Source organism: Haliotis asinina, chromosome 3 (genome assembly GCF_037392515.1).
Source record: "Haliotis asinina isolate JCU_RB_2024 chromosome 3, JCU_Hal_asi_v2, whole genome shotgun sequence".
Classification (NCBI taxonomy): domain Eukaryota; kingdom Metazoa; phylum Mollusca; class Gastropoda; order Lepetellida; family Haliotidae; genus Haliotis; species Haliotis asinina.
In genome coordinates this window covers 39,041,939-39,064,469 of record NC_090282.1, presented here as the reverse complement: position 1 = coordinate 39,064,469, position 22,531 = coordinate 39,041,939, and the positions used below count along the sequence as shown (strand labels likewise).

General features: G+C 38.0%; 1 protein-coding gene across 1 annotated transcript in view; it reads left to right on the top strand.

The window, feature by feature from the left end:
- Nucleotides 1-518: 518 nt before the first annotated feature.
- LOC137277971 (sphingomyelin phosphodiesterase-like) overlaps nt 519-22,531 on the top strand; it is a 93,310-nt gene continuing 71,297 nt past the window's right edge. The window contains exons 1-7 of the mRNA XM_067809990.1: nt 519-591; nt 3,128-3,528; nt 4,646-4,810; nt 9,703-9,826; nt 10,044-10,150; nt 10,575-10,744; nt 11,919-12,029. Coding sequence (XP_067666091.1) covers nt 3,166-3,528; nt 4,646-4,810; nt 9,703-9,826; nt 10,044-10,150; nt 10,575-10,744; nt 11,919-12,029 — 1,040 coding nt within the window. The 5' untranslated portion in view covers nt 519-591; nt 3,128-3,165. The remainder of the gene's footprint in view (nt 592-3,127; nt 3,529-4,645; nt 4,811-9,702; nt 9,827-10,043; nt 10,151-10,574; nt 10,745-11,918; nt 12,030-22,531) is intronic.

The window sequence follows — 22,531 nt, the reverse complement described above, 5'->3', positions numbered from 1 at the left end:
GGAAGGTCGCGTTGTATAATTTATTCTTTTATTCATTCACATGTGTACTTCTTTCTTTTCTTTACTTCGTTCATTCATTCACATAATTCTTGCTCTTAATTCTTACTATAATTAATTCATTGTAAAATTCCGACTGATACAATAAACTGGCTGAAGTTCTGTTAAACCAGGGATAATCTACAACGTATATACTCTATATAGTGTCCCTGGTTAAACACAGGTGAAGTTGCACTGGGAACGAGCCAAGTCACTGTGTTCGTTGGAGCATGACGAGGCACACGTTAATTAGAACAAATGGTAAAGAAAGCAAGCGAGTGACCTATCCCTGTTGTAGAGTATCCCTGCTTATAGCTAAAAAGGAAGACAAAGCACACGACAGACTTCTTGCTCTGCTACTGAACTCTACCTAGCACAGGACAGACCACTTAATGAGTACTGGCACCACAATTCACAACTTGAGATTTAACTCAACGTTCAGGACAATCAACAAACATGTGATGGAACTAACCTCGTGACTGTCATGTGATGAAAACAATATGGCGGCAAGCACGAAGTATTAGCAGGAAGCGTTTACCTTGAAGAAAGCTGTCAGTGAGTGAAAAGGGACAACGCCATGTTTTGAAATACATTATGAAGTTTGTTTTGTATGTGAAAATAGTAATCTAGATATACTAATGAGTTTGGTTATACTGTGAGGATCAGCTAGCTATTATTCAACCACCCTGTTACACAAGATATTAATAACTCGCCTACTCGGTCAGGTTTCACGCAAGCCTGGGTTTAAATTGACGCATAGAATATGTTTGCCAATAACATTAAACCAGGACGCGAATATTCTGTAGCTACACCTAGACTTTATATCATGTGAAGGTCACTGTTGTGTTTGTGAGTAACACGCATCATGATACATAATCATGATAATGATTCACACTTGTATAATTGACCAGCACCTGGACATTCGGAGGATGTCACTGGCCCATGGTTCGTCAAGTCATTGAAATATTATTGTATTCTGTTTGTGAAATAAGCTCAAAACCCAGGCAGACATCAGGACTGGTAATTTCAAAATGTTACCTAGAGAAAATAGATTTAACCAGACTGAACAATCCAAAGAAAATACCTTTTGTTACAATGAATAATTTAATGAAAATTGTGTTTAAGGGGCTTTTTAGAAGTTGAATAGGTAAGGGAAAACCAAGTTCTATGGTTGTCAACTTCTTTATTGCAATGAATGTAATGTTTTGGTGTAGGTACTAACACAGTTATCAAGCATGAGACGACGCTATCAGTGTTAGTACCTACACTGAAACATCCCACCCATTGCAATATTGAAATTGACTGTCCATAGAACTTGGTTTTCTTTTAACTTCAGACATATTTTCTGTTTACCAGTCTATTCACAACAGTCATTTTCAGAGAATAGATTTTAAGATATAGTGTATTCACTCAGAGTATATATGTTATGTAAAAATTTTACCTGATCATTGGGGCGTCAGATTTAGATTGCCCATCAGAAATCTAGCCCATCATTTCATGCACTGTTTTGTGAGAGGAATAATATAAGTTCACACGTCAACTGTGTTTACATTTCTTTATGTCAATACACACTTGTATTCTAACTCAACTATTTGAAGCTTCTGTAAACTTTAGTGTATTTATCATGTGTATGACCAGGTCGCATTTTATAAAAAGTGAAAATGATCAAAACAGATTATTCCAGGGGCTGTGTTAAAATAGATTTTAATCAGACATTTTGCTCCTACGGCATGTATACAATCGCTGCCCTTGTCAGGTTGGTTGTACAGGATCAGTAAACACAGATAGGCAAATTTTAAAATTTTCCTAGCCTTAATATGTATGCATTCACTTCTACAGAGACCACAAACAAACCCATGAAGATTCAGGTTAGAATTTATCTTCAGCAACTCGTGTTTATCCTAAGAGGTGACTAACGGCATCAGGGTGTCAGACTTGATGACTTGGTTGACATGGGTCATCGTATCCATCCTGTGTAGATGTCATGCTGTTGATCACTGGATTGTCTTGTCCAGACTTGATTATACTTTTGTCTCATATACACGTCATGAATTGCCAGATGTAGAATACTTTCGCATTTAAAAGGAATATAATTTTGGCTGGTGATTTTTTCCCCTCCTACCTTTAGCTCTTTTCTGAGGAAATCTGTTAAACAAGAAATGAAATTGGTCTTGCTCAATAATTGCATAAAGATTCTGTATTATAATGTTCCTTTGTTGAACAGTGGAAGAACTATGGCCCATATGTAACATATGTTATATTTTGGAATACACTTTCTTGGTAAAGTACAAATTCTAGTACTTGTTTTGAGTTGAGTCCCATCTGGAACTTTGTGTGCTGGCGATTAGGTGCCTGACTCTGAGGGTGTGTGTTCGAATCCCGAATGGGACTCAACTCAAAACAAGTACTGAATTAGTGCTTTACCAAGAAAGTGTATTCCCAAATGCAACATATGTCACATTTGACCACGTTCTGAATGGCATTGTGTAATTATGGCCCATATGTTATTGATTGTATGTTTCGTACATACAGTACAACCCTTTTGAACATGATGAAAGTATTGTTGTGCATACAGTTTAAGCAGTTCCCATGGTTACTAGCATATAATGACCTGGTGAAATACAAATGTGAACACATTGTCTTCATTATTCACCCATTATTTTTATTGCAGGGCTTCAGGATACAGCTGCCTCATTTATTGAAAGATATAGTTATATTTGAGTAATGTGCCTGAATTACTGATATTTTACCACAAAATTCATGTTGTTTTATATCACTACTGCTACCACATCTACTGCTGCTGATACTATTAGTATTACTACTAAAAAGGTTGTGGGGTATCCGAGTGGATGTAGTCTGCATGTGACGCTGTAGTCCTGGGTTCAGCTCCCCACATCGGTACGAAGTGTCCATGCCATATATTGCTGGAAATTGTGGAGAATGCAAAAAAAAATATATACTCTCACTTACTCATCAGAAAAATCAATAACTTGATTTTGATGTTGCTTTTAATGTACTTTATTTATTGTCTGATTCGAAGTCTAGTTGGTACTTGCTAAATCTTGTAACTCTTCTTTGTTTTGTTTTTCAGATCAGCTTCAACTAGGAAACATATAAAGATCGTTGAGAATGATAGATATAGGAAAATTTGTTCTATTTCTATGTATATCGTTGCGACTTCTGTCAAACTCACAAGCCAGCCCTCTGTTATACAGAAGACATGATCCACACATAGCACCAGAAAGGTTCTTGCGAGAATTTCTTCCAAAGTTTACTGAAACCTTCACTCAAAAGTCGCCTGTGCAAACTGATCATGGCTCATGGCTACATAACACTGAATGTGAAGTATGCAAACTGGCAGTTGGCTTTGTACAAGTACTCTTTAGTGAGGGACACACTAAGGCAGAAATTGTGGATTTATTGGTGAAAATATGCATCAACCTAGGTTTGCAGGATGACAGAATCTGTATTGCGATCGTAAGAGAGTTTGAGGTGAGTTAGATTGTACAAGTGTACAATGTTCTGCTCAGTCTAAGTAAACTTAGCCCCAGTGTTATTTGTTACACTCCTACACTGGGTCTAACAAAACCTAATTGGAGGTTGCTTCAGGTAACCTTTGAGCGATCTATGACTGCCCCATTCAAATGTGAGACGGCTAAACGGATTTAACCAATTAGACAACGGCTACTGTTTAGGGTTTGGTGGACACTGGTCACTGACAGTGATTTATCAACAAGCGAAAATCCGCATATGACACTGATATTTGACCTGCAGTATATAAGCTTTTTAGTTTCTGTTGACATGGTTACCATTAGCCAATATTTTCCCAACCAACATCCTTGAACATTGCCAAAAAACACTATTTCCAACTACTGTTTTTTCACTCTTGCTCCATGTGCACTACCCGGAAGCGGTGGTATGGAAATTAGCATTTCGTCGGAATTGTTCAGTTACAAATCCTTGCGTGGGTAAAAGGTATGTGCAAATGTCCACTTTTGCGATTTATTAAACTGTGCTCTGATTGGTAAGTGTCAAAGATTACCAGATGTGACCTTCCATGTTTTGTTAGACCCAGTGTGGGAGTGCAATGAATGACCCTGGGGCTAAGTTTACTTAGACTGATGTTCTGCTGTTCATGTGATTAAGAAAACCACAGATGGCTCTTAAGCATCTGAAAATCGACAAAACAAAGATATGTACAGTGAACACTTCTTTTTGTGGTCTGTATTGGATTTTGCTTGTTCACATGGTTAACCCGAGCTCAACAGCATTTGTTGATAGGCTTATTTCTTTGTGATGGGAATGTGCGCGATTGCTTGGAAACCTTTTTGTATAAGAGCCAACGAATACCTCACAGTTCAACCAAAAATGTGGTATCGCAAAGGGCCTTATTGCAAGGGATGACTGTATCATAATCTATGAGCCATTCTTTGATTATATTGTGATTGTGTCCTGATACATATCCTTGATTCTTTGATGAATGTATTTTATGATGATGATAATATTGATCCTGTAGTCATTATGTGGATTTTGTAATTGTCAAAATGCCATTGTTGACAGGTTAATGCGTAGAGTGACATAAACATAAACTTGGATGACATGATTTCAGAATGAAGTTTTGACAGTCATTGATAAGCTGGTGTTGAAACCTGATGAAATCTGTGGAACACTCTTTGGTTCAACATGTGGAACACCCTACAATCCATTGGAGTCCTGGAATGTGTCGCTACCGAAAACCCCTAAGCCACCAGTAGTACCTCCTTCACCACCGCCTGTAAGTAAGCTTTATGTAATATTATGTCTTTACTTCTTAGACGATTCTCCAATAGAAATCACACAGGTAAAACTGAATTAATTTTATTGGATGTTGCTGCTAATGGTGATAAATGAAGTCAATAAATCTGATTTTACTGGGTTTTATCATGCTTATTGAGTATTCAATACTGAATTGAGTATTGAACTTGGTATGTGCAAATCTGAAAATATTTATACTTTATGAACCTTGTGAAATGCAGAATTGATCTGAGTCTCTCTGTTTCAATTCTGTTGTAAGAGGCAGTAACCTAGTGTTTACATTGTTAACTTATCATGCCGAAGACAGAGGTTCTCCTCCCCACCTGGGTTCAAAGTGTGAAGTCCCTTTGTGATGTCACCAGTTTTGATGTTGCCGGAATATTGCTAAAAGCAGCATAAAACTAAACTCACATACTTACTCTTTCTCAAAATGGCTGTGTCATCAGTAGTATGTGGGCAAATCTAATTTAGGGGTTAGTTTGTGTTTATGTTTATTGCAAATCACCCTTCTGACCATACTGGAATGTAGCTGAAAGCGTGAAACACAATGACGGAACGCAAGCAATATGTTGTATTACAATTACATGTCACATTTCTTGAATCATTTTTGTGATTCATATTAATGAGCAAGACTGGTATGTTATGATTAATGCTTCAGTTAAGGGGAATGAAGGAACAGAACAGAACAGAATAGAATACTGCTTTATTGCCTTTTCAGGGGTTTGTATTACATCAACAGAGCTTCTGACACATACGGAGAGATACAAATACCGAACATATTCACATAAATTCATGAATTTAAGTATCTGCACACTTGTTTGAAAAAGATAAGGTACTTGGAATATGGGATTACAGGCTCCTTGAGTTTTTGTAATTGGAACTTTGTAGCAGTGGCCTGAAGGGAGGAAGAGTTGAGTCAGATATAATATTGACAACTTGATTTACGATTTGTCGCTCATATATTGATAATACACATACAAATTTGACGCCAGTGATTTTACTTGCAGTGTTAACAGTTTTGTCTATTTTAGATTTGAGATGAACTGAGAGAAACCTGTAGCATCTGGAATGAAAACCTTAAAATCGTGTGAATAAATGCTACATAAAATGATAACATCACATTTGGGTTACCATGGAAAGATTTAAGTTTATGCGTGAGGTAAGGATGTTGCCAGTGCTTGTTGCGTGCTGGTTCTACACGGAAACTTTAACAGCATGGTTTTAAGATTTCACTTCTTGGCAGACAAGTTCAATAACCATGATAATATAAGGATAAAAATCAGTGTTTAAGCAGCGTTGAGGAAGTATTAGAGATTTCTTGTTTACAATTCATGTGACATGTATGTGAGCATAAGGAAAAAGGACTAGTAATGTCTTCGCTTGTATCCCTGTAGTCATTAGGGCGGTGGTGTAGCCTTGTGTTTAAAGTGTTGAATTTCCATAGCAACAGAACTTGATCCACATGTGCCAAATATTATATCAAACCTTTTAAGATTTATGGGTTCAAATGGTTTCACATGTGACATTTTGAAGGAATGAAGAGGGACCTCACAGATAAATTGTTTATTTGGTAGAGCCTCTGGCTCCGAGTTACCATTTAATATCCTTGGTTGTTTCATAATGAGACATGTTATTAATTTATCTTAAAGGTCTAAGTCTTATATATTTTGCAGGTCTGTATAATTACCGTTTAGTCAAGGATCCAAGTTAAGGATTTTAAGTTTGTTTCATTTTTCTGTTAGAGTTGAATCTGAGTGAGTGAGTTTAGTTTTATGCCACACTCAGCAATATTCCAGCTATGTGGTGGAGGTCTGTAACTAATGAAGTCAGGACCAGACAATCCAGTGATCAACAGCATGAGCATTGATCTGCGCAACTGGTAACTGTGTTGACATGTGTCAACCATGTCAGCAAGCCTGACCACCTGATTCCATCAATTACTTCTTACGACAAGCATAGTCGCCTTTTATGGCAAGCATGGGTTGCTGAAGGCCAATTCTACCCCGGACCTTCACGGGTCAGAGCTGAGTCTGAATAAATCACTGATATACAGTAAATATAATTACTTACTGCACTGAATTGGATTCTGTTGAAATAGACAACACTGACCATGATGTTATGCTGTTATGTTTATTGTTATCTTCGCAAAGCTTTCTGTTAAATATTCCACATTAAGGCTCTATAGCATTTTATTTATCTGTACACCATTGGTGCTGGTGAGCCTGCAAGTATAGTGCAACAGCAGCTCAGGCGATGATGTTGCATGCAGAGAGTTGTTATGAATTATTGATGCACACACCTGTGCAGAAACCTTCCAGTCAATATATCATAAATATATACTGCAATATCTCTTAAACTGTTGAAAGTTATCGCAATATGAGAATCAGTGCAATATTCAGCACTATTATCTGCCCAAGGTTGCCATAGGAACTGATAGAACATATCTTAGATTGCAGAATAAACAATTTTAATCCTTGATTGACTTGTCCCTGTTCGCGTACTTGATCCAGCAATCAGGCATTATGATTTGGTTGATATGTGTCATTGTATCCTGATCGTGTACATTGATGCTCAAATTTGTGGCCTGCCATCCAGACATTGGCAATATGTATGTATACTAAATGTCATTAGTGAAGGGTTACTAATATATATTGAAGATTTATTAAGAGCAGTTTTCATAAATTTTGATAATGGTATTGTAGTCACCGAGCCATTGATTAGCATTGCAGGGTTCGTTTGTTCACAATAAAAAGAATTATGTTTGAATGAAGATAATCCTGCAAATTGGTATCTTGTTGACATTGCTCAATAAAGATCACGTGAGCACATCCATTGATGTGTCAATGCACATAGAAAATGTTTTATGAAAGTTTTCAAATGATATAGGTCTTTACTCTTTAGATCCTGTATCTTTAATCACAATCTTTCAATCTGAGTTGTTTTGTGAGAGTTGAAGAATGAGGCCAAGAAATAGGAATGCTTAATACTAGACAAAGTTCATGACAACTTGTCAGACATTTAATGTGGTCCAGAATGTCATTGGTAGAATGTGGCAGTGATTCCAGGTGACAGGAAGTATGGCACATGCTCCAAGGCCAGGTCGACCTCATGTCACCACACAACATCCAGACAGGCACCTCAGAAATGTTCTTCGTAATCAGTCCATAACTGCAACAGATCCTCGACATGCACACTTTATCATCAATAACACCAGGATTAGTGTGTCCACTATATGTTGGTGTTTATGCTCTGTGGGTCTTAGAGCTCCGTGACCAGCTGTCAGAACTGGAATGACCCCTTGTCATCGTTAGCCACAAATGACTTTCTGGCATGCTCATATTTTTTTAAATCAAGGCCAATGGTCATTTGGTGTTTGGCCCAATGAGAGCAGGTTTAAAGTTTCATTTCATGATGGCTGTAGTTGGGTTTATTGATGTCAAAATGAACATTTTAGTGATACAATAGTAGCAACCCATGACCGATTTAGTGGTGGTTCGGTGATGGTATGGGATGGGATAACTGCTGCTGGGAGGACTCCTCTATTTGTTGTGGAAGGAAATCTCACAGCTCAATGATGCAGACATTCATTTCAATTTGTGGTACCATTTTTGTGTCTACGTATTGTGGGTCTCACCAGTTTCAAGATGACATTGTCAGACCACACAGAGGACAGATTGTGAATGACTTCCTTCAGCAGCAGGGTATCATGAGAATGGAGTTACCTGATCTCTTTGTAGCCCTGATCTTAACTAAGTTGAGCGTGCTTAGGACGAGTTAGGTTGCAGGGTTTACAGACACCGCCCTATTCCACAGATTCTTCCTGACCTCCATGACCACTCAGGGAGTGGCAGACAATACCCCAAGTATTGTTTATGATGTTAAAAAGGAGTGTGCATTTTTGTTGTGACACATCTTTGTGTGCTAATGGTGGTTACACCCAATATTGACATTAGCAGCTTCATTAGTAATAAGTAGTATGCATTCTCGTTGTGACACATCTTTGTGCGCTAATGGTGGTTACATCAAATAGTGACATTAGCAGTTTAATAAGTAATAAGTAGTATGCATTCTCGTTGTGACACATCTTTGTGTGCAAATGTTGGTTACACCCAATATTGATGCTGACCATTTCATGCGCACTTTGACTTTTAGGGTTCTTGTGTGTCATAAGGAATGCAACCAGTTATCAGCACTGTGGCATTTCTTTTTCTGACATCAGCTGTTGTGCTTAGTTAATAAACTTTCATCCATGATATACCTTGTTTAGTGTTCTATCATTTGTGATTGGTCAGATTAAATTATATGTGACCCTTCTCTAATGATGATGAGTATTTAACATGAAATATGATATGCTTAACAATTTGAAAATTTAATCAAACAATTATGATGATATATTTCTGATACCTACCCTGTCTCACATGATGAATTGCAGTCTGACCAACCTTGCTACACATATTACAAGTAGAAAGATAGGTTCTGTCATCCATGACAGGAGAAGAGCAAGACAAAGTGTGTAATGTGTACGATTCAGTGTGATTCATCGAATAAAGAATCTGACACCTTAGTGTTATCAATTTTTGATAACCATTGTCTATTTCAGTCTATGTTTAAATACCTATTTAAATTATTTCCACATAGCCAGAGGTTTGACTTCAGCAGTTTCCAGTGCTGAAATACAACGAAATATAATTGGCAGTATTGTTAATGGGTTTCAGAAAAGAGCCGTTCCTACTAATCAGTTGTCATGTTATAGAAAAAATCCTGTTGTAATACATATACACCATTTACATCTCATGTATTTGTTTTAGGCTCACAGCTTTAAGCAAACCATTTTATCTGTTTGGATAACAACCATTAACATAATATTATCAGAAGGGATCCCCGAGGCTGCGAGTGCTACATATCTCCGACATCCACTTTGACTCCTTCTACCAACCTGGAGCCAAGGCAGAGTGTAACGAACCACTCTGTTGCCGTGCTGATGATGGACAACCAGGTAAGTGACATATGGCATGATATACTAATTACTGTTGACAGAGTATGGAACTCTCAAAAATTTCAATCAGACCAGAGAGAGAGACAGGCCCAGGGCTGTGGTGAGACTACAAAGACTGTAGGGTGATATCTTACCTCGTTATATCCTAGATCCAGGAGAGTCTGGTGCAGGGCAATGGGGAGACTGTAGGGTGATATGTTACCTCTTTATATCCTAGATCCAGGAGAGTCTGGCGCAGGGCAATGGGGAGACTACAGGAACTGTGACACGCCCTTGACCACCCTTGAGAACCTGTTTGAGCATCTGCAGAACAGGTCTACAGAGGTATAATCTTTTTCTTATATCTCCATGTTTGACATACAAATTGTTTGAGGAAGATAGGACGGTTATGATTGTTTGACAAATAATGATGCAACAGTGCCAGACAAAAGGGCCCTTTTTCCCCTCTTTACAACTGTCTTAGTTCTGTTATATAAAAGACTTATTATCCCTTGCCATATATGGAATGTATACTATTTGCAGTAAATAATCTATTGTTTGATAAAGAATGACAAGTTCAGGTCCATCCCTCTCACCGGGGCTTCTTTTTAACTCAAAAGGAATTAACTGCAGAGGATCTATCAGGTCTTGACTAGAACTGAGGTATTGATTGTACTCTGGGAAGATCAATTTTACATGTTTAATGTGATTGCAGATAAACATGCTGCTGAGATAAACATGTTTTTTGGTTGGATTGTTTGTGTTCCAGTATGACTATGTCATGTGGACAGGCGACCTCCCAGCTCACAACATATGGAACCAGTCCAGAGCTGATCAGTTGTCTGCCCTTGACACACTCACTAAGCTCTTCAAGAAGTACTTCCCCAATAAAACCATTTACTCTGCTCTGGGGAACCACGAGAGTGCTCCTGTCAACAGGTTGGTGGAAGGGATATTACCATCAGTGCTGTTTAGTGTTCTCTGTCGATATAGATTATAGAGATTGATATTCGTTCACTATGATTATCATTAAATATCAGAGCTGTAACCTTGAGCAAAAATATCCACAAATGTCTTAAATGAATTTTGTTTTACATCACTTGTGAGTGGTGACACTCACAGAGTTTCTGCATTTTATTTGCATGGACTATAACAAAACAACACCCTGAACTTAATTTATAAGTAGACCATGACTAAATTCCTAAATATATTGTGTGAGAAAATTAATTTTTTTATCACAATCATTGAAATTTGATATTATTGATGCAACTTTCATATTGATGATCATGATGATGTTTAGCATTGATGATACTTCCAATAATTGAGCAATTCAGCCAGCCTTAGTACTGGTGTACTATTTCTCACATGGTGAATCAGAGTTCTAAGTTTCTGAGGATTGATATGTCAGTGAAACTTCAAAATAAAATTTTCATGTATGGATATTCAGTGGCTGTTACCAATTATTATTTCCTATTTACAGTGACAGTTCCACAAAATGGAAGCTAAAGTTGCCAGAGCCTTATCTGAGTTATTTCAGAAACAGTTTTGATAAATATTTTATTTTGGTGTCTAACATTTTCCTTCTCATTGAACCCATGAAAATCAATGTTAGATTTGATCATCAATAACCCGTACAGGTCATAAGATCCAACTAATGGGATTGGCTGGTCGGGCCCATTGATCATGACTTGGTTGACACATTATTATTTCCCCATTGTGTGATGCTCATGCTATTGATCACTGAATTGTCTGGTCAAGACTCCATTATCTATAGACTTACACCATACACTCACTCATTCTCATACGTGCTGGTTTTGGTTGGTTTTGGTTTTGATTGGTGTTGGTTAAAAAGCGACTGACCAGGGATTGGCCACCAATTGAGGTGTTAAGCAACAAACCAACCAATACCTGATGAAGGAGCAAGCATACTCTCCGAAACATGTTGTTATCCACAATAAAGAAGTTGACATCCATAGATCTGGCTTTTCTTATGCTTTCCACTCCAAAATGCCATTCAAAGATTTCAACCAACCAACCTTCTTATTCCATAACAAATATATGATTCTGTTTTATGATCTCAGTGTGGACAATTTTAATTTTTTTCACATTCCAGTTTTCCTCCCCCCTTCATCACCAACAACAACTCAATCTCTTGGTTGTACACCGCCATTGCTGACAGCTGGCTCAACTGGTTGCCACAAGACACCAAGAGAACCATCTTACAGTAAGAACATAACTGATTATATGATGGGTACTAATGATTGATCATTGTGAAGGTTTCCCAGAAACCGGTTGTAGTCAGTGCAACATTTGGTACACAGTAGTCATACTAATTATTGTTATTTGAAATTTTAATTTTTGTTTTATTACCATTATATCTTTATCTAGCAGTCGCTAAATGACTCAAATAATGCCAGTGCAATGTAAAATTTGAACTCTTTCACTTGTACTAAAGAAACGAAACATGGAATTGGTTAATTTGTTGTGGATTATTTGTATGTAACACAGAGCCTTCTAATTGTCAATGATCTTTTAGGGAAGCTAAGTGGTTAAAGCGTTTCATTGTTATGTCAGGGTCGGAGTTTGATTCCCGATGTGTCCCATGCTGTAATATAGGTGGAAAGTGTGATGTAATACATTACTCACTCATTCACCCACTCAGTGATCTTTTAGGGAAGCTAAGTGGTTAAAGCGTTTTATTGTTATGTCAGGGTCGGAGTTTGATTCCCGATGTGTCCCATGCTGTAATATAGGTGGAAAGTGTGATGTAATACATTACTCACTCATTCACCCACTCAATGATCTTTTAGGGAAGCTAAGTGGTTAAAGCGTTTTATTGTTATGTCAGGGTCGGAGTTTGATTCCCGATGTGTCCCATGTTGTAATATAGGTGGAAAGTGTGATGTAATACATTACTCACTCATTCACCCACTCAATGATCTTTTAGGGAAGCTAAGTGGTTAAAGCGTTTTATTGTTATGTCAGGGTCTGAGTTTGATTCCCGATGTGTCCCATGTTGTAATATAGGTGGAAAGTGTGATGTAATACATTACTCACTCATTCACCCACTCAATGATCTTTTAGGGAAGCTAAGTGGTTAAAGCGTTTTATTGTTATGTCAGGGTCGGAGTTTGATTCCCAATGTGTCCCTTGTTGTAATATAGGTGGAAAGTGTGATGTAGTACATTACTCACTCATTCACCCACTCAATGATCTTTTAGGGAAGCCAAGTGGTTAAAGCGTTTTATTGTTATGTCAGGGTCGGAGTTTGATTCCCAGTGTGTCCCATGTTGTAATATAGGTGGAAAGTGTGATGTAATACATTACTCACTCATTCACCCACTCAATGATCTTTTAGGGAAGCTAAGTGGTTAAAGCGTTTTATTGTTATGTCAGGGTCGGAGTTTGATTCCCAGTGTGTCCCATGTTGTAATATAGTTGGAAAGTGTGATGTAATACATTACTCACTCATTCACCCACTCAATGATCTTTTAGGGAAGCTAAGTGGTTAAAGCGTTTTATTGTTATGTCAGGGTCGGAGTTTGATTCCCAATGTGTCCCATGCTGTAATATAGTTGGAAAGTGTGATGTAATACATTACTCACTCATTCACCCACTCAATGATCTTTTAGGGAAGCTAAGTGGTTAAAGCGTTTTATTGTTATGTCAGGGTCGGAGTTTGATTCCCAATGTGTCCCATGTTGTAATATAGGTGGAAAGTGTGATGTAATACATTACTCACTCATTCACCCACTCAATGATCTTTTAGGGAAGCTAAGTGGTTAAAGCGTTTTATTGTTATGTCAGGGTCGGAGTTTGATTCCCAATGTGTCCCTTGTTGTAATATAGGTGGAAAGTGTGATGTAATACATTACTCACTCATTCACCCACTCAATGATCTTTTAGGGAAGCCAAGTGGTTAAAGCGTTTTATTGTTATGTCAGGGTCGGAGTTTGATTCCCAGTGTGTCCCATGTTGTAATATAGGTGGAAAGTGTGATGTAATACATTACTCACTCATTCACCCACTCAATGATCTTTTAGGGAAGCTAAGTGGTTAAAGCGTTTTATTGTTATGTCAGGGTCGGAGTTTGATTCCCAGTGTGTCCCATGTTGTAATATAGTTGGAAAGTGTGATGTAATACATTACTCACTCATTCACCCACTCAATGATCTTTTAGGGAAGCTAAGTGGTTAAAGCGTTTTATTGTTATGTCAGGGTCGGAGTTTGATTCCCAATGTGCCCCATGCTGTAATATAGTTGGAAAGTGTGATGTAATACATTACTCACTCATTCACCCACTCAATGATCTTTTAGGGAAGCTAAGTGGTTAAAGCGTTTTATTGTTATGTCAGGGTCGGAGTTTGATTCCCAATGTGTCCCATGTTGTAATATAGGTGGAAAGTGTGATGTAATACATTACTCACTCATTCACCCACTCAATGATCTTTTAGGGAAGCTAAGTGGTTAAAGCGTTTTATTGTTATGTCAGGGTCGGAGTTTGATTCCCAATGTGTCCCATGTTGTAATATAGGTGGAAAGTGTGATGTAATACATTACTCACTCATTCACCCACTCAATGATCTTTTAGGGAAGCTAAGTGGTTAAAGCGTTTTATTGTTATGTCAGGGTTGGAGCTTGATTCCCAATGTGTCCCATGTTGTAATATAGGTGGAAAGTGTGATGTAATACATTACTCACTCATTCACCCACTCAATGATCTTTTAGGGAAGCTAAGTGGTTAAAGCGTTTTATTGTTATGTCAGGGTCTGAGTTTGATTCCCGATGTGTCCCATGCTGTAATATAGTTGGAAAGTGTGATGTAATACATTACTCACTCATTCACCCACTCAATGATCTTTTAGGGAAGCTAAGTGGTTAAAGCGTTTTATTGTTATGTCAGGGTTTGAGTTTGATTCCCAGTGTGTCCCATGTTGTAATATAGGTGGAAAGTGTGATGTAATACATTACTCACTCATTCACCCACTCAATGATCTTTTAGGGAAGCTAAGTGGTTAAAGCGTTTTATTGTTATGTCAGGGTCGGAGTTTGATTCCCAATGTGTCCCATGTTGTAATATAGGTGGAAAGTGTGATGTAATACATTACTCACTCATTCACCCACTCAATGATGTTTTAGGGAAGCTAAGTGGTTAAAGCGTTTTATTGTTATGTCAGGGTCGGAGTTTGATTCCCAATGTGTCCCATGTTGTAATATAGTTGGAAAGTGTGATGTAATACATTACTCACTCATTCACCCACTCAATGATCTTTTAGGGAAGCTAAGTGGTTAAAGCGTTTTATTGTTATGTCAGGGTTTGAGTTTGATTCCCAATGTGTCCCATGCTGTAATATAGTTGGAAAGTGTGATGTAATACATTACTCACTCATTCACCCACTCAATGATCTTTTAGGGAAGCTAAGTGGTTAAAGCGTTTTATTGTTATGTCAGGGTCGGAGTTTGATTCCCAATGTGTCCCATGTTGTAATATAGGTGGAAAGTGTGATGTAATACATTACTCACTCATTCACCCACTCAATGATCTTTTAGGGAAGCTAAGTGGTTAAAGCGTTTTATTGTTATGTCAGGGTTGGAGTTTGATTCCCAGTGTGTCCCATGTTGTAATATAGGTGGAAAGTGTGATGTAATACATTACTCACTCATTCACCCACTCAATGATCTTTTAGGGAAGCTAAGTGGTTAAAGCGTTTTATTGTTATGTCAGGGTTTGAGTTTGATTCCCAATGTGTCCCATGCTGTAATATAGTTGGAAAGTGTGATGTAATACATTACTCACTCATTCACCCACTCAATGATCTTTTAGGGAAGCTAAGTGGTTAAAGCGTTTTATTGTTATGTCAGGGTCGGAGTTTGATTCCCAATGTGTCCCATGTTGTAATATAGGTGGAAAGTGTGATGTAATACATTACTCAGTCATTCACCCACTCAATGATCTTTTAGGGAAGCTAAGTGGTTAAAGCGTTTTATTGTTATGTCAGGGTTGGAGTTTGATTCCCAGTGTGTCCCATGTTGTAATATAGGTGGAAAGTGTGATGTAATACATTACTCACTCATTCACCCACTCAATGATCTTTTAGGGAAGCTAAGTGGTTAAAGCGTTTTATTGTTATGTCAGGGTCGGAGTTTGATTCCCAATGTGTCCCATGTTGTAATATAGGTGGAAAGTGTGATGTAATACATTACTCACTCATTCACCCACTCAATGATCTTTTAGGGAAGCTAAGTGGTTAAAGCGTTTTATTGTTATGTCAGGGTTGGAGTTTGATTCCCAGTGTGTCCCATGTTGTAATATAGGTGGAAAGTGTGATGTAATACATTACTCACTCATTCACCCACTCAATGATCTTTTAGGGAAGCTAAGTGGTTAAAGCGTTTTATTGTTATGTCAGGGTTTGAGTTTCATTCCCAATGTGTCCCATGCTGTAATATAGTTGGAAAGTGTGATGTAATACATTACTCACTCATTCACCCACTCAATGATCTTTTAGGGAAGCTAAGTGGTTAAAGCGTTTTATTGTTATGTCAGGGTCGGAGTTTGATTCCCAATGTGTCCCATGTTGTAATATAGGTGGAAAGTGTGATGTAATACATTACTCACTCATTCACCCACTCAATGATCTTTTAGGGAAGCTAAGTGGTTAAAGCGTTTTATTGTTATGTCAGGGTTGGAGTTTGATTCCCAGTGTGTCCCATGTTGTAATATAGGTGGAAAGTGTGATGTAATACATTACTCACTCATTCACCCACTCAATGATCTTTTAGGGAAGCTAAGTGGTTAAAGCGTTTTATTGTTATGTCAGGGTCGGAGTTTGATTCCCAATGTGTCCCATGTTGTAATATAGGTGGAAAGTGTGATGTAATACATTACTCACTCATTCACCCACTCAATGATCTTTTAGGGAAGCTAAGTGGTTAAAGCGTTTTATTGTTATGTCAGGGTTTGAGTTTGATTCCCAGTGTGTCCCATGTTGTAATATAGGTGGAAAGTGTGATGTAATACATTACTCACTCATTCACCCACTCAATGATCTTTTAGGGAAGCTAAGTGGTTAAAGCGTTTTATTGTTATGTCAGGGTCGGAGTTTGATTCCCAATGTGTCCCATGTTGTAATATAGGTGGAAAGTGTGATGTAATACATTACTCACTCATTCACCCACTCAATGATCTTTTAGGGAAGCTAAGTGGTTAAAGCGTTTTATTGTTATGTCAGGGTCGGAGTTTGATTCCCAGTGTGTCCCATGTTGTAATATAGGTGGAAAGTGTGATGTAATACATTACTCACTCATTCACCCACTCAATGATCTTTTAGGGAAGCTAAGTGGTTAAAGCGTTTTATTGTTATGTCAGGGTTTGAGTTTGATTCCCAGTGTGTCCCATGTTGTAATATAGGTGGAAAGTGTGATGTAATACATTACTCACTCATTCACCCACTCAATGATCTTTTAGGGAAGCTAAGTGGTTAAAGCGTTTTATTGTTATGTCAGGGTTTGAGTTTGATTCCCAATGTGTCCCATGTTGTAATATAGGTGGAAAGTGTGATGTAATACATTACTCACTCATTCACCCACTCAATGATCTTTTAGGGAAGCTAAGTGGTTAAAGCGTTTTATTGTTATGTCAGGGTTTGAGTTTGATTCCCAGTGTGTCCCATGTTGTAATATAGGTGGAAAGTGTGATGTAATACATTACTCACTCATTCACCCACTCAATGATCTTTTAGGGAAGCTAAGTGGTTAAAGCGTTTTATTGTTATGTCAGGGTTTGAGTTTGATTCCCAATGTGTCCCATGCTGTAATATAGTTGGAAAGTGTGATGTAATACATTACTCACTCATTCACCCACTCAATGATCTTTTAGGGAAGCTAAGTGGTTAAAGCGTTTTATTGTTATGTCAGGGTCGGAGTTTGATTCCCAATGTGTCCCATGTTGTAATATAGGTGGAAAGTGTGATGTAATACATTACTCACTCATTCACCCACTCAATGATCTTTTAGGGAAGCTAAGTGGTTAAAGCGTTTTATTGTTATGTCAGGGTTGGAGTTAGATTCCCAGTGTGTCCCATGTTGTAATATAGGTGGAAAGTGTGATGTAATACATTACTCACTCATTCACCCACTCAATGATCTTTTAGGGAAGCTAAGTGGTTAAAGCGTTTTATTGTTATGTCAGGGTCGGAGTTTGATTCCCAATGTGTCCCATGTTGTAATATAGGTGGAAAGTGTGATGTAATACATTACTCACTCATTCACCCACTCAATGATCTTTTAGGGAAGCTAAGTGGTTAAAGCGTTTTATTGTTATGTCAGGGTTGGAGTTTGATTCCCAGTGTGTCCCATGTTGTAATATAGGTGGAAAGTGTGATGTAATACATTACTCACTCATTCACCCACTCAATGATCTTTTAGGGAAGCTAAGTGGTTAAAGCGTTTTATTGTTATGTCAGGGTTTGAGTTTGATTCCCAATGTGTCCCATGCTGTAATATAGTTGGAAAGTGTGATGTAATACATTACTCACTCATTCACCCACTCAATGATCTTTTAGGGAAGCTAAGTGGTTAAAGCGTTTTATTGTTATGTCAGGGTCGGAGTTTGATTCCCAATGTGTCCCATGTTGTAATATAGGTGGAAAGTGTGATGTAATACATTACTCACTCATTCACCCACTCAATGATCTTTTAGGAAAGCTAAGTGGTTAAAGCGTTTTATTGTTATGTCAGGGTTTGAGTTTGATTCCCAGTGTGTCCCATGTTGTAATATAGGTGGAAAGTGTGATGTAATACATTACTCACTCATTCACCCACTCAATGATCTTTTAGGGAAGCTAAGTGGTTAAAGCGTTTTATTGTTATGTCAGGGTCGGAGTTTGATTCCCAATGTGTCCCATGTTGTAATATAGGTGGAAAGTGTGATGTAATACATTACTCACTCATTCACCCACTCAATGATCTTTTAGGGAAGCTAAGTGGTTAAAGCGTTTTATTGTTATGTCAGGGTTTGAGTTTGATTCCCAGTGTGTCCCATGTTGTAATATAGGTGGAAAGTGTGATGTAATACATTACTCACTCATTCACCCACTCAATGATCTTTTAGGGAAGCTAAGTGGTTAAAGCGTTTTATTGTTATGTCAGGGTCGGAGTTTGATTCCCAATGTGTCCCATGTTGTAATATAGGTGGAAAGTGTGATGTAATACATTACTCACTCATTCACCCACTCAATGATCTTTTAGGGAAGCTAAGTGGTTAAAGCGTTTTATTGTTATGTCAGGGTCGGAGTTTGATTCCCAATCTGTCCCATGTTGTAATATAGGTGGAAAGTGTGATGTAATACATTACTCACTCATTCACCCACTCAATGATCTTTTAGGGAAGCTAAGTGGTTAAAGCGTTTTATTGTTATGTCAGGGTTTGAGTTTGATTCCCAGTGTGTCCCATGTTGTAATATAGGTGGAAAGTGTGATGTGATACATTACTCACTCATTCACCCACTCAATGATCTTTTAGGGAAGCTAAGTGGTTAAAGCGTTTTATTGTTATGTCAGGGTCGGAGTTTGATTCCCAATGTGTCCCATGTTGTAATATAGGTGGAAAGTGTGATGTAATACATTACTCACTCATTCACCCACTCAATGATCTTTTAGGGAAGCTAAGTGGTTAAAGCGTTTTATTGTTATGTCAGGGTCGGAGTTTGATTCCCAGTGTGTCCCATGCTGTAATATAGTTGGAAAGTGTGATGTAATACATTACTCACTCATTCACCCACTCAATGATCTTTTAGGGAAGCTAAGTGGTTAAAGCGTTTTATTGTTATGTCAGGGTCGGAGTTTGATTCCCAATGTGTCCCATGTTGTAATATAGGTGGAAAGTGTGATGTAATACATTACTCACTCATTCACCCACTCAATGATCTTTTAGGGAAGCTAAGTGGTTAAAGCGTTTTATTGTTATGTCAGGGTCTGAGTTTGATTCCCGATGTGTCCCATGCTGTAGTATAGTTGGAAAGTGTGATGTAATACATTACTCACTCATTCACCCACTCAATGATCTTTTAGGGAAGCTAAGTGGTTAAAGCGTTTTATTGTTTTGTCAGGGTCGGAGTTTGATTCCCAATGTGTCCCATGTTGTATTATAGGTGGAAAGTGTGATGTAATACATTACTCACTCATTCACCCACTCAATGATCTTTTAGGGAAGCTAAGTGGTTAAAGCGTTTTATTGTTATGTCAGGGTCTGAGTTTGATTCCCAATGTGTCCCATGTTGTAATATAGTTGGAAAGTGTGATGTAATACATTACTCACTCATTCACCCACTCAATGATCTTTTAGGGAAGCTAAGTGGTTAAAGCGTTTTATTGTTATGTCAGGGTTTGAGTTTGATTCCCAGTGTGTCCCATGTTGTAATATAGGTGGAAAGTGTGATGTAATACATTACTCACTCATTCACCCACTCAATGATCTTTTAGGGAAGCTAAGTGGTTAAAGCGTTTTATTGTTATGTCAGGGTCGGAGTTTGATTCCCAATGTGTCCCATGTTGTAATATAGGTGGAAAGTGTGATGTAATACATTACTCACTCATTCACCCACTCAATGATCTTTTAGGGAAGCTAAGTGGTTAAAGCGTTTTATTGTTATGTCAGGGTCGGAGTTTGATTCCCAGTGTGTCCCATGTTGTAATATAGGTGGAAAGTGTGATGTAATACATTACTCACTCATTCACCCACTCAATGATCTTTTTGGGAAGCTAAGTGGTTAAAGCGTTTTATTGTTATGTCAGGGTTGGAGTTTGATTCCCAATGTGTCCCATGCTGTAATATAGTTGGAAAGTGTGATGTAATACATTACTCACTCATTCACCCACTCAATGATCTTTTAGGGAAGCTAAGTGGTTAAAGCGTTTTATTGTTATGTCAGGGTCGGAGTTTGATTCTCAGTGTGTCCCATGTTGTAATATAGTTGGAAAGTGTGATGTAATACATTACTCACTCATTCACCCACTCAATGATCTTTTAGGGAAGCTAAGTGGTTAAAGCGTTTTATTGTTATGTCAGGGTCGGAGTTTGATTCCCAATGTGTCCCATGTTGTAATATAGGTGGAAAGTGTGATGTAATACATTACTCACTCATTCACCCACTCAATGATCTTTTAGGGAAGCTAAGTGGTTAAAGCGTTTTATTGTTATGTCAGGGTCGGAGTTTGATTCCCGATGTGTCCCATGTTGTAATATAGGTGGAAAGTGTGATGTAATACATTACTCACTCATTCACCCACTCAATGATCTTTTAGGGAAGCTAAGTGGTTAAAGCGTTTTATTGTTATGTCAGGGTCGGAGTTTGATTCCCGATGTGTCCCATGCTGTAATATAGGTGGAAAGTGTGATGTAATACATTACTCACTCATTCACCCACTCAATGATCTTTTAGGGAAGCTAAGTGGTTAAAGCGTTTTATTGTTATGTCAGGGTCTGAGTTTGATTCCCGATGTGTCCCATGTTGTAATATAGGTGGAAAGTGTGATGTAATACATTACTCACTCATTCACCCACTCAATGATCTTTTAGGGAAGCTAAGTGGTTAAAGCGTTTTATTGTTATGTCAGGGTCGGAGTTTGATTCCCGATGTGTCCCATGCTGTAATATAGTTGGAAAGTGTGATGTAATACATTACTCATTCATTCACCCACTCAATGATCTTTTAGGGAAGCTAAGTGGTTAAAGCGTTTTATTGTTATGTCAGGGTCGGAGTTTGATTCCCAATGTGTCCCTTGTTGTAATATAGGTGGAAAGTGTGATGTAATACATTACTCACTCATTCACCCACTGAATGATCTTTTAGGGAAGCTAAGTGGTTAAAGCGTTTTATTGTTATGTCAGGGTCGGAGTTTGATTCCCAATGTGTCCCATGTTGTAATATAGGTGGAAAGTGTGATGTAATACATTACTCACTCATTCACCCACTCAATGATCTTTTAGGGAAGCTAAGTGGTTAAAGCGTTTTATTGTTATGTCAGGGTCGGAGTTTGATTCCCAATGTGTCCCTTGTTGTAATATAGGTGGAAAGTGTGATGTAATACATTACTCACTCATTCACCCACTGAATGATCTTTTAGGGAAGCTAAGTGGTTAAAGCGTTTTATTGTTATGTCAGGGTCGGAGTTTGATTCCCAATGTGTCCCTTGTTGTAATATAGGTGGAAAGTGTGATGTAATACATTACTCACTCATTCACCCACTCAATGATCTTTTAGGGAAGCTAAGTGGTTAAAGCGTTTTATTGTTATGTCAGGGTCGGAGTTTGATTCCCAATGTGTCCCATGTTGTAATATAGGTGGAAAGTGTGATGTAATACATTACTCACTCATTCACCCACTCAATGATCTTTTAGGGAAGCTAAGTGGTTAAAGCGTTTTATTGTTATGTCAGGGTCGGAGTTTGATTCCCAGTGTGTCCCATGTTGTAATATAGGTGGAAAGTGTGATGTAATACATTACTCACTCACTCACCCACTCAATGATCTTTTAGGGAAGCTAAGTGGTTAAAGCGTTTTATTGTTATGTCAGGGTTGGAGTTTGATTCCCAATGTGTCCCATGCTGTAATATAGTTGGAAAGTGTGATGTAATACATTACTCACTCATTCACCCACTCAATGATCTTTTAGGGAAGCTAAGTGGTTAAAGCGTTTTATTGTTATGTCAGGGTCGGAGTTTGAT